The sequence below is a fragment of the Rhododendron vialii genome, chromosome 6a, assembly GCF_030253575.1.
Source record: "Rhododendron vialii isolate Sample 1 chromosome 6a, ASM3025357v1".
NCBI lineage: Eukaryota > Viridiplantae > Streptophyta > Magnoliopsida > Ericales > Ericaceae > Rhododendron > Rhododendron vialii.
This window is the reverse complement of record NC_080562.1, coordinates 5,009,610-5,026,694: the sequence shown is the minus strand read 5'-3', so window position 1 is coordinate 5,026,694 and position 17,085 is coordinate 5,009,610. Positions and strand designations below refer to the sequence as shown.

The following is a 17,085-nucleotide window of genomic DNA, read 5'->3' as shown; positions in this document are numbered from 1 at the left end:
CTGTCTTATGCATATAGGATACTATGATTAATACAGTAGTATTCTATCTAACATGGTATTAGAACTTCTAGGTTTTAGGTGGTCTCATCTCGTGTGATCGAGTCTCCGGCATCCGAGCAAATTTCCAAGTCTTCTCAATTCGTGTACCTTCACGTGCATCCGGGCTACGCCTGAGGGGGAGAGTTAGACTTTATCCCACATCGCTTATCTAAGCCATCCAAGTTTGGTTAATAAAATTTATAGACTACTTCACCTATTGCCAATTGATTTTAGGTTAGAACCTTTCAAAAAATATAAATGGAGGTGTTCTTTCAATAAAGGGAGAAGGGGAGATCTCTGCAAGACAAGGGGGAGAAGTGTTGATATTATGGGCTTTTGGCTATTGGCAATTCACTCGATCCATATACTAACCAGTTCTTCGAAACTTGGCTACCATAAGTATAATTATCACATGACTCGACTCAACGAAGATGCATAGATTTGAACAAATAACCTAACGGTCAAGCGGAATGCAAAGACATGCCAAAGGAATTCTCCAGAGATTTAGAGCTTTTTATCCCAGTGCAAACTAGTTTTAGTCAGTTCAATTCTCCACACAATGAGACGAAATCAACTTGCATGGGTCGACCTGCCTCGTGGACTAGTAGTGGTGCTACAAAGTCATCGTCCCATTACTTCCTTGCTTTGTTGTTCTACTTTTCCACCAAATCTGTTTGCTTTTTGAGAAAATCTTCTTTACGGCTGTTTCGTAAATAAAAAGTTACGGAGCTCAATCGCGATCATCTAAAGTGTTTTTGAAAAATTCGGATTGAAAATCAATTATGACTGATAATAATTGATTGTAATTAACTTTTCTCCAAAAAAAACTTGATTAAAATTCTAATCATTCAAAACCGAAATGGATGCGCAAGATCGAACAGCTGTTCACGGAGGCTCGATGAAAAAGACACTCTTTTGCTTATCCTGTCCAAACAAGTTTCAGTTGCTCAATTTTCCACACAATGAGACGAAATCAACTGGGCCCTGCCTTGTGGAAAAATAGCTTGAATGGTTGGACCTAAGAGGTTAGGAGGTGGAAATTGAATTGTTTACTGATTATTCGAGTGGTGCCTCAACCCTAATACTATCAAATTTTATGCAAGCGTGCGCGCTCTCTCTCTATAAGGCACAAAATCATCCCACAACATATACAAGATCAACTCCCATTAGTAACACCCATGGCCATGGAGTTCCTTTTTCCACACACCAACACTGTCGTAGCCGGAGGAGTCATTCCCTTGCTACTACTTCTCTACTATTTCCTACGGAGATCTAAAACTTCAAAACATATTCCACCGCCCGAAGCCCGCGGCGCGTGGCCTATAATAGGCCACCTCCACCTCCTAGGAACAACCTCTGATCGTCTCCCCCACGTTACCTTGGGAGCCATGGCGGATGAATACGGACCGATCTTCACCATCCGTGTTGGGTTGAAACGAGCCGTGGTGGTGAGTGACTGGGAGATAGCCAAGGAATGTTTTACCACGCACGACACGATTGTTTCATCGCGGCCGAAGTTCATAGCCGCTCATCACCTCTGCTACAACTACGCCATGCTCGGGTTCTGTCCGTATGGTGCTTATTGGCGTGAGATACGCAAGATCATCTCGCTCGAGTTACTAGGGAGCCGCCGGCTTGAGTTGCTGAAGCACGTACGGGTTTCTGAAACCGAGGCCTCCATAGAAGAGCTTCACAAGCTTTGCACAGAGGCCAAAACCAACTCAGGGTATTGTTTACAAAAATCTTTTCTTTCTTAAAGTATACATATAACAAATGTTATGTTGACTAATCCACTTAATTTCCCATAAACCAGGTGAAAATCCCTTTATAATCACACATTTTTGTACGATTTACCACCAAGTCTATCAACTCTGTAGGAATCTGTGGTCGTAAAGTAGTCCGAAATATTAATTATGTGACGGTACATCCGGACTATTGAATAATTACTCCTAAACAAGACCGAATTCAACATCGTTCTTACTATTTTAGTGGAGTACGTGTGTTGAAATATGATAAGCTTGACTTACACATGAAAAACATGTTCAAGGATTTGGATCAAACTAAGAGATTTTGTCAAAGATTGATTGGATAAGATTTGGTCTTGAAAGTCCAAATTGGTAGGCGCACGGGTGATTTTCGGAGATTTTTCTTTTGTCTGATTTAGAGCTTATATTATATATATATATATATATATATATATATATATATATATATGTACAAGTTGTAGTGTAAAGATGTGGAAAGTGAAAGAGAGAAATGGGAGGGAGAGACGTGAGAAAGAGGGAGCCCCCTTCGGAGAACTCCCCCCCGCCACTAGTGGGAAATAGAGAGAAAGAGAGCGGTGAGAGTGTGAGGTTGAGTTGATCGAGTGATTTGTGTATCCTCCTCCCTAATTTCATAGTAAAATTCGTTGTCCGTGGATGTACTCAAATTGGGGAACCATATAAAATTTGTATTGTCTCTTTGTTTGATGGTATGTGTGTTTGTAGTCGCTTCCGTTTTCCAACAAAATAGCTAAATCAATGTCGTTCATTGGTGTATTGGCGGACGTAATTGACATGTCTGACTGCTGGGACAAGTCCCCAACAATTGGGTAGCTGCACTTAGAAGCAATGAGATTATGGGATTAACTGCTATTAAGAGAAGATTGAAAACATAATTTCTGGGTTGAGAATGAATCTGAGTAAAGTATCTTGCTGGAGTTCGGACTAACATACTCCCACCGTCTCGATTTGTTTGTTCAATCTTGGGTTTCTAATTTATTAAGGAAACCAAATCTAATCTATTGATTTGAAAATGTATATAATCTAAGCTATTGATTTTGAAATTTTTTAAATTAGACAGTCAATTTGTGACATGTATAAGTCAAAAAAAGGACAAACAAATCGGAATGAAGGGAATAATATATTAGATCATAAAATTTTACTTTTTTTTTTTTTAAAGAAATGTATACAAAAGACAAATCTAATCCGAAGATTTTTGTATTTCACCATAAAATTTTACTTCATAAGCATTTGATCATGAAATTTTACTATTTAGATTTCTTCTGTCAAGATGGATGGTTGATTCAAAATTTAAAAAAAAAAATTCACTTAATTAAAAAAAACAAAAGATTAATTTAGGCCAAATTCCACGTAACTAAATTAACTTTCAAGACTACGTCACACGTGAGATCATTTTCTTATCAGGTACGTAATGAGTATATCATGTATTGTATGTGGCAATACCATGTTAAATTATGAGGTTAATTAGTTCTCTACGCCAGAGTTTCCGTCACCATCTATGGGTCCCACTTGACCTTTTTTTTTTTTTTTGGGTAGAAATATGAATTGTTCATCCTGGAGGGTTCACAAATTAGTATATTTATGTATAAAAATCAACTTGATTTTCGATAGATATATCAAAAATGAAATTTAGCTTACAAAATGGACGATCATATATTTTGAAGTTAAACTGTCAATGATTGTCTATTTTATGAGTATAAATTTTATTTTTGATATACCTACTAATATCTGATCAAGCAAATTAATTTAGGAGTTTTTAAATATTCATCCTCATATTTCATTCTACGTAAGTATTCATCAAGTACTTTTTGAACATTTATGTTTTCACCTTTTTAGGCGGTGAATTTTCTATATTACCCTTTTAATAAGATATTCATATGTAGGTGTATATTTTCTTGCTAAATTAGTGAGATTATAGTAATTATAGTTACCTAAAATCATGGGATGATTAATGGATAGGAATGGGGGGAATTTTCAAATTTCAAATCCTTAATGAATATATTCTAAACCATTCTCTCTCCTTAATTTCGTAAATATTCAAATCCTTATTTTTTGTGAATTTTCATAAACTATGACTACACTAAATTTATTTAAAAAATATGAATACACCATGTTTTATTCATGAAAAACATGAATGATTAATCAAAAAACCATGACTACACTATGTTTTTAATCAACCATAAAAAAAAAAGTTAATCGATCATATTTTTTATGAATACACCATGAAAAAACATGAATACACATGCTTTATTCATGAAAACACATAAATAAACATCAAAAACATGAATACACCATGAAAAAAAAAACACATGATTACAAATGACATTCTCACCGGTGGTCGAAAAACGTATTTATTCATATCGGAATACATGAAAAATCATGAAAATAAAAAAACACAAGAAATAACTCGCTACAAACAAACCCAACCCAATCATGACATACCAGCGTGGACAAAATCCAAAAGCCCGAGCCTATACCTTTCCTCTTTAGGCACTTGCACTTCGATACCAGGCTTGAACACGGCCAACTTGTTGGACGTGAAGAACCCATAGTTCAAATCAGAGGAGATTCTGTGCTTGTTCAAACCGGAGGAGATTCAGATTTGGTGATGGATTTGGAACCCGTTGGTTATGAGCGAACCTCCTCCGTACCGCTAGTTCATTCGACTGAGGAATTAGACCATTTGGAGAGAAGCACAAAGAAAATAAAGAGCAATAACTTGGATGTGCATGCAAGAGGATTAAAAAACTAATCTCATTACTGATGTGGTGATGGATTTGGAAGATAACAGCCCCCAAATGTTTCCAGAGACGCAAAATCCAAGCGATGTCGAGAAGGAAAAGAACCACACGGAGGAGGTTTGAACGACATTTTTTGGAGATTTTAGAGAGGGATTGGGAGGAAATGGGCGAGATTTATGGGATTTTGAAAACTAATATGAAATTTTTTGAATTTGGGTCAAATGATGACCACCAATTTTAGTGCAGGGACTGGAGTTTTATGTTCCCATCCTCTTATATATATATATATATATACATATATATATATATATATATATATATATATGTATGTATGTATATATATATATATGTATGTATATATATATATTTCTTCAGGTAAAGACCTTAAAATGAGGACCTTATATGCAGACCTCCCCATTTCTTGGTTTTCCCGATCAGATTTTGATGATCCAAGCAGCTCAATGTGTTGAGAACGTGATTTTAAGGGTACCACCGAGTAATTGGCAAAAAAAAAGGGCCGGGAATGGCTTGATTTGAACAGTTTTTATTTGAACCGTTCGATAAAAAATAAACAAAAACTGCTCGAATGAAGCCCTTCCAGGTCTTTTTTTTGCTAATTCCGCGTATTTTATTAAAATAAGGAGGTCCTTATAAGAACGAATATATATATATATATATATATCACCTAAAAAAACACCTAAAAAAACACCCCATAGCTCCCGATCAAATTTTGATGATCCGAGCCGCTCAATGTGATCAGAACGTGATTTTAAGGGTACCCGCAAGAAATCAGCAAAAAAAATGGCCGGGAAGGGCTTGATCCGAACAGTTTCGAACGGTTTTTTATTGAACGGTTCAAATAAAAACTGCTTAAATCAAACATTTCCCGGTCATTTTTTTTGCTAATTTCTCGCGGGCACCCTTAAAATCACATTCTGCACACATTGAACGGTTCGGATCATAAAAATTTGATCGGGAACTATGAGAATGAGATTATGGGTGTTTTTTTGGGTGTTTTTTTAGGGTGTCCATTGAACCGTTCCGTATATATATATATATATATATATATATATATATATATATATATATATATATATGAGGAATTTTCAAGTGAGGGATCCCTCATTTTGTTAAAATGAGGGACTTTCATTTCTCGATCAAATTTTGAAAATCCGAACCGTTCAATGTGTGCAGAACGTAATTTTAAGGGTTCCCCAAAGAAATCAGCAAAAAAAATGACCGGGAAGGGCGTCATCTGAGCAATTTTTTTGAACCGTTCAATGAAAACTGCTCGGATGAAGCCCTTCCCGGTCATTTTTTTTGCTGATTTCTCACAAGGACCCTTAAAATCACGTTCTAATCACTTTGAGCGGCTCGGATCATCGAAATTCAATCGGAAAGGGGAGTCCCGCATTTTAATAAAATGAGGGATCCCTCACCGGAATCTAACTCATATATATATATAGGGACAGTCTTGGCATTTTGAAAAAATGAGGATGAAATCATAAGTGCAAAAAAAGTGCTGGATGAAAACTTACCAAGAGTGGCACTTGAGGATGATTCTTTAAGTCGTGAATATACTACTCTGCGAGTCATACATAACGAACGGTTCAAATTAAATCAAAATATGCACAGTGGGGCTCACAATGGGTCTTGATGAAAACCCAAGGTTTCCAAAAAATTTGAACTCTCCACTTGGGGTGGAAACCTTGGGTCTTCAATCATGTTTTCCATGAATCACATAAGACTATTCTTTCTCTTCTCTTCACCAAGAAACAATAAAATTTCAATGTCATAGACCGCACTTGAGAGACTTGAAAATTTTCATTCTGAAAAACTCTTTTTTTATTTACGAAACACTTATGTGTCTTATATACAACAGATTTTTAGCTTGTAAGTTGTAACTAGGTATAACTAATTTTTAATCGTATATTAGCTTTTACTAACTATCTTGCAATAACCAATATGAATCCCGATACAATCCAAAAAATGAAAAAAATGATACACGATACATATCTAGATTTGAAATCATTGCTCAAGAACTCTATAAGATACATGCACTCAAGTTGTGTTTTGAACAGTTTCACTCCAATTGAATCTTCAAATTAAGCAAGCTTGCCAGGAACAACATGTTAACTAGCTAGACGTCTCTAAGCATCATAAACCATAGCTTTCCTTTCTTTTCACGTAAATGCATCTGTGATGGATTGATTTTTATCGTCTCTAGTACTTATTCTTCTCACAGGGGTGTCATGGTGGAGATGAAGCGGTGGTTTTCTGACCTGACCATGAACGTGGTCGTCAGAATGGTTGTAGGAAAGAGGTATTTCGGTATTGCTACTGACGGCGATGAGAAGGAGGGGCGGCGATGCCAGAAGGCGCTGAGGGACTTCTTTTACTTTCTGGGACTATTTCTGGCGGCCGACGCCATTCCCTTTTTGCGGTGGTTAGACTTGGGCGGACACGAGAAGGCCATGAAAGAAACTTTGAAGGAAGTGGATAATTTGTTTTCCCGGTGGTTAGACGAACATCGACAGAGGAGAGAATCGGAACAGAGTTGTAAGGGGGATCAAGACTTTATGGACGTGATGCTTTCAACTCTGGAAGGGACTGATCTTGCTGGTTACGATGCAGACACCATCAACAAATCCACATGCTTGGTATGTATATATTAGAGGTGTCAGACGGGCTGCGCTGGCACGGGTACAACACAACACGACACGTTTAAATGTAGCATGACACGGACACAGTCTTACTTTTAGGCTATGTTTTCAGTACTAATTATTTTGGGCAACAAGTTATGACATTTTAATATGTTGTTTACAACTTATTAATTAGTGAAAATAACTTGACATTTTTTAACGACAAGAGTGATCGATCCTTAAGTAATACCCGACTGAAAACACCCTAACTAACATGTTAGTGAACACATCACTTGACTGCTCTAAACGCCTCTGGAGGTTGAGTTTGAATATTATTCTTTGAGATTATTGAATTCACTGAAACTATAATATTGCTATATTCGTAAACATGTTGCTTTTGGTTATGACATTGTTGATGCACTTATATACCTGCAGGAAACTATATTTCACAATGTGTTATTTTTTCATTATTCTGTAGCCACACTGTGGTCATTACTTAATTTGCACATGTTTGTGTTCTAATTTATTGCATCTGATTTGTTAAAAAAAATCATATAGGAACCAAACCAATCGCAAAATTGGAATTCTAATTTCCCAAGTGTTGTTTGCTTTACAATTTGCAGAATATCATTGGCGGGGGAGCCGACACCACTTCCATAATGTTGACATGGGCACTCTCACTCCTGTTGAACAACCGCCACGTGTTAAAGAAGGCACAAGACGAGCTTGATCTTCACGTTGGCAAGGAAAGACGAGTGGACGAATCAGATGTCAACAAACTTTTCTATCTCCAAGCCATAGTCAAAGAAACGCTACGCTTATACCCAGCGGGTCCACTATCAGGCCCGAGAGAATTGACAGAAGATTGCACAATAAGGGGCTACCATATCCCCAAAGGCACGCGGTTGATTCCAAACTTGTGGAAAATCCAGAGGGACCCGATGAAATGGGCTGATCCGCTGGTGTTTCGGCCTGAGAGGTTCCTTGCGGCGCAAAAGGATGTGGATGTGAAAGGACAACATTATGAGCTGATCCCGTTTGGCGCAGGTAGAAGAGCTTGCCCGGGGATCGCGTTTGCTCTCCAGATGTTGCACTTAGTGCTGGCTAGGTTACTCCACGAGTTTGAGCTTTCGACACCAGACGATGCGCTAGTTGACATGACCGAGAGCGCTGGATTAACAAATGCTAAAGCCACTCCACTTCAAGTTCTTATTACTTCTCGTTTAGCTCCGACTCTTCAATAATAGTTAGAGTATGAACAGAATCACAAGATTATGTGAGAAAAGTCGCAATATGGTGATATGTATCTCATGGATGGTTGCATATTTCTGATATTCGTTGCACCTTGAATAGTTTCCCTGTAAATTGTACTTTTTTCTAGTAATTAAGGAGTATATTTGGTGTTTGATCCCTGTGCCAATTACCGTTATTAAATAAAACCTGAACTTAAAATTAGATTCTGGCTAACTAGGAATGTTTTTGTAAGCCTGGAAATATCTTTTTTGTCGACTTTGTTTTTCAATTTCATTAGGAAAATTGGTGTGGAAGAATTAGGATTACGTTTCAGATTTTTTTTTTTTTTAACTTTAACTTTGAGTCGATTTTTGGTGATTCTGGTTTGGGTTTAACAGCGAGGGTGGTGCGGTGGATTCGAAGGTGATCTCGCGTTTGATTCTCAACCGATCTACTGCTGGGTTTTTTGGTCTAACAGCATCAGGATCTCACGGCAGCTTGTTGGTCGAGGATGCCTGGGCTTGTTGGTCGAGGATGCTTGGGCTTCAGCATCTGGGATTTCTTGGGTGGCTTTGGTTCGATGGCTCCGACGTGTCTGCTGTCTCAGGCCGGTCCTGAGTGCTGCTCCGGCATGTCTGTTGGAGGCCATCATTGCGATCTAGGAGTCAACGGCATCGGTGGTGGTTGTGCCGAAGTCTGGTGGTCTTCATCTCGGCCCGTTCGGGTTTTCAGGTGGTGGTTGTTTTGCTGAGTGGTTTGGGTTAGGGGGATGGTGGCGGCCGGTGTTGAGAGATGGCGGTTAGGTGAGGTTTTGGGTTATTGGGATGAGTTTGGGCCTTTGGCACTTTCTCTGATTTTAGGATTTTGGGTTTTGGCTCGCTTTGATGCATCCAACTCTTAGTTGGTGTTTTCTTCCTCTTTTTCCTACATAATTATTTCTCTAATAAAATGTTTTCTTTACGGAGCGAAATAATAAAACTTTGACTAGATTTTATTTTCCATTTGTGGGTGTCAACGTCCGATCAATCTCATTCTTTAGGAAATTATCAAACAGGTTATCTTTTGATTCAAGCAAAAGAAGCATATAACAGTCAAGATTTTTTTTTTATTAATAACACAAGAATAATTGGACCTAAGGTGCAGAAAGTCTTGGGAAACAAGTTTGTGTTTCAAACTTGGGAAGCAATTTTGGCATATGACTGGCTGTGTATTATTAAAGGGGTCGTGGATGGGAGTGCGGTCATTTTACGATGAATAATAGTAAATACTACAAGTTATAAAATTGCGTAATCTTGCTTGACTTCGATTACTTTTCCAACACTGCTAATTTATTACTCCCTCCGTGCTAAGCTGCTGGTCCCTTTATTTATTTTTTTCTATAGATTTTTCAAAATGAATGTCCATTTTAAAAAGTCAACATAAAAAATTGTGCAACATTAGTCTTTCACACTTTATTTTCTATACATGATCGATTAGGCTCCATTCTTGTAAATTTATTTTTCTTCGTCGTTTTGTTTGTTTTGTTCTTATTTTTTGAATTTTCGTTAGATTGGTGTGATATTTTTTGAAGTAATCGTTCATCTCAATGAGAAGAGTTTTAAAAAAAATTATGACCAAAAGCACAGAAACGTTCACTAAAGACGAAAAAAGTATTAAACAACTGTCTTATTTGTCTAGATTGTCGTCTTATTTGAAGTTTTCCAACGTTGGTCTATATTCTTATACTATTTTGATTCGTCTTGTCAAAAATGACGACAAAAAACTCAACAAAAAGTTACGAAAAATAAAAATTGCCAAAATAATTTTCAGACTTTAAGTTTATAAGAACGGTCTTGCTATTGTCAGCTCATTGGGCTGACGATAAGTACACTAGAAAACAAGAAAAATACATAATTCTGTATACTTTTTGCACCTTTTAATACACATTCACACCTTTTAGTTGGTGTTCCCTTCCTCTTTCCCCCACATAATTATTTCTCTAATAAAATGTTTTCTTTACCGAGCAAAAAAATAAAACTTTGACTAGATTTTTGTTTTCCACTTGTGGGTGTCAACGTCCGATCAATCTCATTCTTTAGGAAATTATTAAACTGGATATCTTTTGATTCAAGCAAAAGAAACATATAAAAGTCAAGATTTTTTTATTAATAACACAAGAATAATTGGACCTAAGCTGCAGAAAGTCTTGGGAAACAAGTTTCTCCCAGTTTGGGAAGTGCTACAATACACACCTTTTATTTGGGTGTGTATCATATGCATCCTTATTGAAACACACTAAAATGTTACGATCTCCAAAATGTTATGAATCTATTGTTAAAAAGTTATGAATCATATTGATGAAAGTTACGAATTTTTAGTATAAAAGTTACGACACAAAATAAAATGTTATGAATGACCGGTCCTACAAGTAATTTTTTATGAGGTGGCACAATATAAACCACACAATAGGTGCATATGATACACACCTTAAAGGGGTGTGTATTGAAGACTTTCCCAGTTTTTTATTACTCCTCGTTTAGCTCCGACTCTTGAATAATAGTTAGAGTATGAACAGAATCACAAGATTATGTGGGGAAAGCCGCAATACGGTGATATGTATCTCATGGATGGTTGCATATTTCTGATATTCGTTGCAACTTGAATAGTTTCTCTGTAAATTGTACTTTTTTCTAGTAATTAAGGAGGATATATATTTGGTGTTTGATCCCTGTGCCAATTACCGTTATTAAATAAAATCTGAACTTATATATTTGGTGTTTGATCCCTGTGCCAATTACCGTTATTAAATAAAATCTGAACTTATTTGTAGTAAAAAAAAAAAAAACTTATTTGTAGTACGATTGTGATGTAGGAAAATTAGATTCTGGCTAGGAATGTATTTGTAAGCCTGGAAATATCTTGTTTTGCAATTTAATTCGATTTTATCTTTCAATTTCATTAGGAAAATTGGTGTAGAAGAATTAGGATTACATTTCAGTTTTTTTTTTACGTTGACTTCAAGTCGATTTTTGTTTTCTACTTGTGGGTGTCAACGTCCGATCAAACTAATTTTTGGTGTGGACAACAAACTTGGGAAGTTAAATAAAACAAACAATTTGGATATTACTAGCTAGTGTCTCCATCCTGGAACTGAAAGCAAGAACACATGTACAACACCCTGTTGTGCCCGCAACGCACTGCAGTACCCCTGGGCCCCATCTCGGTCTAATTAGACGTCATATTTCTATCCATCTGTCATCAGTTAATCTAATATCTTAATTAGAATTTAGAAGTTTCAAACTTGGGGAGCAATTTTGGCATATGACTGGCTGGATTTTTGGACCTAAGCTGCAGAAAGTCTTGGGGAGCAAGTTAATTTGTGTTTTGTTCGCAATTTATTGTGCCGAAATTGGTGCTACTGTATAGTGCACGAACTCCACCATGGATATCAATTCGCTGTGTGGAGCCCACTCTCATGGAATCACATATAAATGATTCGTGATGTTTATTAGTGTCAAAATAATTTGTCGCGAGCTGTCACAAAAATCAGCCCAATCAAATAAATATAGGTCTTTGATTCAATTTTTCAATCGTCATTCGAAATTGAATATCTTAATTCTGAATAAAAAACTGTGACATAACTTATGTACACGTTAACTTCTATTCTTGCAACAAATTTTTATTTGCTCTTTATATATATCTAGTCCAAATAAATTTTAGTCGTTCAACTTTCCACACCTGGCCTGGGCTGGGCCCTGCTTGTGGAATACTCACTCTACAAAATAATATCTTATTATAGCTAGGCAACCTATACTATAAATACCAAGATCGATAAACTCCCATAACACCCACGGCGCCATGGATTTCCTCTTTCCACACACGAGCACTATCATGGCCGGAGTACTCCTTCCTCTACTCGTACTTCTCTACTATTTCCTAGGGAAATCTAAAACTTCAAAACATATTCCGCCACCTGAAGCGGGCGGTGCGTGGCCTATAATAGGCCACCTCCGGCACCTAACGTCCTCTCAGATGCTCCCCCACGTATCCTTGGGAGCCATGGCCGATAGATACGGACCCATTTTCACCATCCGGGTCGGGTTGAAACGTGCCGTGGTGGTGAGTAATTGGCAAACAGCCAAGGAGTGTTTCACTACGCATGACACGGTTGTCACGTCGCGGCCGAAGTTTGTATCTGCCGATCATCTCAGCTACGACGAGGCCATGTTCGGCTTCGCTCCCTATGGTGCTTATTGGCGTGAAGTGCGCAAGATAATCTCGGTCGAGTTGCTCGGGAGCCGCCGGGTTAAGTTGCTCGAGCACGTCCGTGTTTCTGAAACGCAGGACTCTATAAAAGAGCTTCATAAGCTTTGGGCAGAGGCCAAGGCCAACTCAGGGTATTATTCGTAAATTTTAGCAAGCTAAAACTTTTTTTGTTTAGAAAATTTAATTATAGTTGTGTTAACTTATCTACTTGTTTAATCCCTATAAAATTAGACTATATTGGATGCGGTTAATTTTTTTTCTAGGCAACAAGATTTATTAAAACTTGACAAATGGTACATTGAGCAGACCAACTTCTGACTACAAAAAAAAAACCACATCAAATATAGTTGGATATATTCGATGTGGTTCTTAATATTGTAGTTGGGTATATTTAATCATTATAATTAGATATCTAAGTATCATAAACCACATCTTTTGGTTCTTTCCACGTAATCGTATATTAAGCGGGTTCATTAATTTGTATCCTCTTATCGTTCCAAACAGGTATGTCTTGGTGGAGATGAAGCAGTGGTTTGCTGACTTGACCATGAATGTGCTGGTCAGAATGGTTGCCGGAAAAAGGTACTTCGGTGTTGCTGCTGACAGTGATGAGGAGGAGGGGCGGCGCTGCCAGAAGGCATTTAGGGACTTCTTTCACTTTGTGGGAATGTTTCTACCGGCCGATGCCATTCCTTTCTTGCGTTGGTTAGACTTGGGGGGACACGAAGAGGCAATGAAAGAAACATTCAAGGAAATGGATCGTGTAATTTCCGGATGGTTGGAGGAACATCGCCGGAGGAGAGAACCGGGTGGTGGTTATAAGGGTGATCAAGACTTCATGGACATCATGCTTTCAACTCTTGAAGGGCTGTGTCTTGCTGGTTACGATGCGGACACCGTCAACAAAGCTACATGCTTGGTACGTATAATGCTAAGCATGCAAAACCTTTGGTACTTTTTGAAATCTGCACCAAGTTTTTGAACTGCAATGGCACTAAAGCCTTGTTCTCCTATGAGTTTTTGGGACTTTTTGGTGTTTCGTTCTTATTAAAAATATCTTTTGGCAATAATAGCCGACGTAGTAAAATTCATGTATTTTTTAAACCACTCCAGTACCTAAATGACCCAAGTACTTTTTGGCTTTTTTGAGTTTGCTAATTTTGTGCTAAACTTTTGCGAATCAATTAACTTTTACAGCAAGTGATCATGGCAGGCGCCGACACCACTTCAGTGATGTTGACGTGGGCACTATCACTCCTATTGAACAACCGCCAAGTGTTGAAAAAGGTACAAGAAGAATTGGATCTCCATGTTGGCCAGGAAAGACAAGTGGATGAATCAGATATCACCAAACTTTTCTATCTCCAAGCCGTAGTAAAAGAAACACTACGCTTATACCCAGCAGGTCCGCTAGCCGGCCAAAGGGAATTCGCAGAAGATTGCTCAGTAAGTGGCTACCATATCCCCAAAGGAACACAGCTGATTCCAAACTTGTGGAAGATCCATAGGGACCCAATGATGTGGGCTGATCCGTCGGTGTTTCGCCCAGAGAGGTTCCTCACGGCGCAAAAGGATGTTGATGTGAGGGGACAACATTTTGAGTTGATCCCGTTCGGAGCAGGTAGAAGAGTGTGCCCCGGGATCGCCTTAGGTGTCCAGATGTTGCACTTCGTGCTGGCTAGGTTACTCCAGGGATTTGAGCTTTCGACACCAAATGATGCTCTAATTGACATGACTGAGAGCGCTGGATTAACAAATGCTAAAGCCACTCCACTTAAAGTACTTGTTGCACCTCGTTTAGCTCCTAGTCATTATCAATAGTTAAAGTGATGCAGGCCATCTTTAATTATTCTAGAAATATAAGGGTTTTAGTTTATCATTTCGAAATTAGTATATTATTAAGGAACTAGTATATTTGATTTCAATATCTTGTTGGGAGTCTTGGAGTTAGGGAAATATCTTATAGTGATTTGTTTTTCAATTATTGTTGATTTTGTTTACTTTTAGTATTTACTTGGTCAAGAAGAATAGTTTGTTTCATATATTTGCATTCAATCACTCAATCGACTTTAGATGTATTTCTTGCGAGTTAAGTCTAATTTGTTTATTATTATTGTGGATTTAAAGAGCACGTAAGTTACATGTGATTAATAAAATTCTTTCTTTGCTGTTAAAAAAAAAAAAACTCAGCTCCACCTTTCCTCTTTCCCTCAACCATATATATTCCCTCCGTCCGATACTCGGTCCTGTAATCAGCGAAATCGTACTGTTCGTGTGTTCCAACACAGGGTACCCAATTATTTACTGCGCCTGATATGTAGTACATACAAGAAAAAATGGAGAACAGAGGAGTGAACAGGGATGAGGGAAAGAGGGAAGGGGAAGGCGAGGCTCGTTGACGGTGGTCTTTGTTAATCCTACTCAATTCCACCTCTTTTTTGGGATTATTTAGTACCCCACATATAGAGATAAAATTAATATAGGGATGATAATCCCGATAGTCATTTTGGAAACTAAAGTTAGGGATTTCTTGGGATTAGCTACTGTTAGTTCTATTCCAGACAATTAATCCGCGAATCAAACGAGGCCTAACAGAACAAGCAATGATTGCACCAAATTCAAATTGTGAGGCATAACTTATATTTTTTGAACGGCGAAGAAATTAGTATTATTGACAAAATAGAGATAGAAAAGAGTACAGAGGAATGGGCAAGAAGGAAAAAGCATCACAACGTGCCAAAGTAGCATTCCAATTATGTTGGCACCCTACCTAGCGACATTCATCTACACCTCAGCCCACAAGTTGATGAGGAAAACAAAATACAAAAGACCAGGGCCTACAGAATCCCAAGATTTACGTTGTTGACATTGTCAATGTCAAGAAAATCCCCTGAAGCATGTGTATGTCACCATAAAGCTCGAATTTCTCATGCATATATGCATGGACCTTTCCAGTTTTGATTGAAGTAGCAGTACTCCCTTGTCCATGTTTTATACCAAGAAATCCTTTCCCTCATGGTTGAGACCTTCCAAGCTTTGACTGATTGTCACTACCCAGATTGAGTAGCAACAGCCAAGACAACAGAATCCAAGTGAATTGATTTGATCAAAAAAACATCCGAAGTGTTCCAGAGTTATTCCAGTAGATCGACTTTCCTATTCAAAAGACATAATCTCCCCCAAAACAGTGACGGCTACCATTTGCGATGGTAGCCAAGGTTGGGAAGGGGGAGAAGAGATCGATCGATCAGCAGCCATCCAGCTGATTCCTAAGCATCAAAGGCCTGCAAGCCCCATCATATGCCCCTTCATTATAGATTGGACCAAAAATTTATGCTTCCCAATGACATCATTGGCCACCAGTGAACTCAGTAGCCAAAAAAGTGGGGAAGCATAATCAGACACAGCAACCAGCAAAGGCATCAAAAGCAAATGATCAGCCCCATCACATGCATGCCTCAACCTTGAAGAATTGACTATCCACCAAATGTGACTCCCATGTAGAGAAGAGAAGAGGAAGACATGCACACACACCCAGAAAGCCCCAAACACCACCCCCAGAAACACACACATACGCACCCAGAATACACACACAACCCAAACTCACATGTGAGGCATGACTTTACGACATTGCCTTCGTACGTATTGTATCTTTTCAGCACAATGATAACTATTTTTTAAGGATAATTTGGGAAAACTAAAAGTTTTTTTTAGCAATAATGATATAGGTACCGACAATTGGGGAGGAAAATCGTACTGACTGGCCGCGCTGGGCCATCTTCGGCCACCGGACGGTTGATCCGAGCTGTACAAAAATTCTATAAAAAAAAACCGAGGGGCTAAACGTGAAAATCAACGGCATCCGAGGTGTATAGGGTACTTGATTCGAGCACCCATTTTTCATGTATATATGTATATCCGAGCACCTCTTTTTCGTGTATATACACGTATATACATATATACACGAAAAAAGGGTGCTCGGATCAAGCATCCTACACACTTTGGATGCCGTTGATTCCTGCATGGGCCCCTCGATTTTTTTTATAGAATTTTTGGACGGCTCGGATCGGCCGTCCGATGGCCGAAGACGGCCCGGCACGGCCGTCGGTATGATTTCCCTTCCCAGCCGGTTGGTACTTATAGTAGTACTCTTTTTTTAGTCTTACTTTTCCAAGACACTAAACATTACGGAGTATTTTGGAATATCCAAAAAAGGAAATAAGGACCGACAATTTGGTACAGAGAGAGTAATATCAACGCCCAAATGGGAAACTTTTTTAGGAAATGCGGGGTTATTAACGTCAAACAACAGAAATTGTCGTGACATTAATTAAAGTAATGCCTCGTGGCATTATCGGCTTCCTAAACTAAACTTGTTAGGCCGGTAACTTAACTTGTTAA

At 38.2% G+C, this 17,085-nt stretch overlaps 2 protein-coding genes across 3 annotated transcripts; both read left to right on the top strand.

The window, feature by feature from the left end:
• The first annotated feature begins 1,005 nt into the window (after positions 1 to 1,005).
• LOC131331114 (cytochrome P450 CYP82D47-like) lies at positions 1,006 to 8,612 on the top strand. Of its 2 annotated transcripts, none has more exons than XM_058364954.1 (3): positions 1,006 to 1,765; positions 6,810 to 7,224; positions 7,830 to 8,612. In XM_058364954.1, exons 1-3 carry the CDS (start codon positions 1,218 to 1,220, stop codon positions 8,448 to 8,450), a joined length of 1,584 nt encoding a protein of 527 aa, XP_058220937.1. In that variant the 5' UTR covers positions 1,006 to 1,217; the 3' UTR covers positions 8,451 to 8,612. The 2 variants fall into 2 exon arrangements, with proteins under 2 accessions (XP_058220937.1, XP_058220936.1); XM_058364953.1 differs by having other exon boundaries at positions 1,111 to 1,765; positions 6,792 to 7,224.
• A 3,641-nt stretch (positions 8,613 to 12,253) lies between these two features.
• LOC131331115 (cytochrome P450 CYP82D47-like) lies at positions 12,254 to 14,762 on the top strand. The gene is made up of 3 exons (XM_058364955.1): positions 12,254 to 12,815; positions 13,189 to 13,603; positions 13,882 to 14,762. The coding sequence occupies exons 1-3, from the start codon at positions 12,277 to 12,279 to the stop codon at positions 14,503 to 14,505; spliced, it is 1,578 nt and encodes a 525-aa protein (XP_058220938.1). The 5' UTR covers positions 12,254 to 12,276; the 3' UTR covers positions 14,506 to 14,762.
• Positions 14,763 to 17,085: the final 2,323 nt, after the last annotated feature.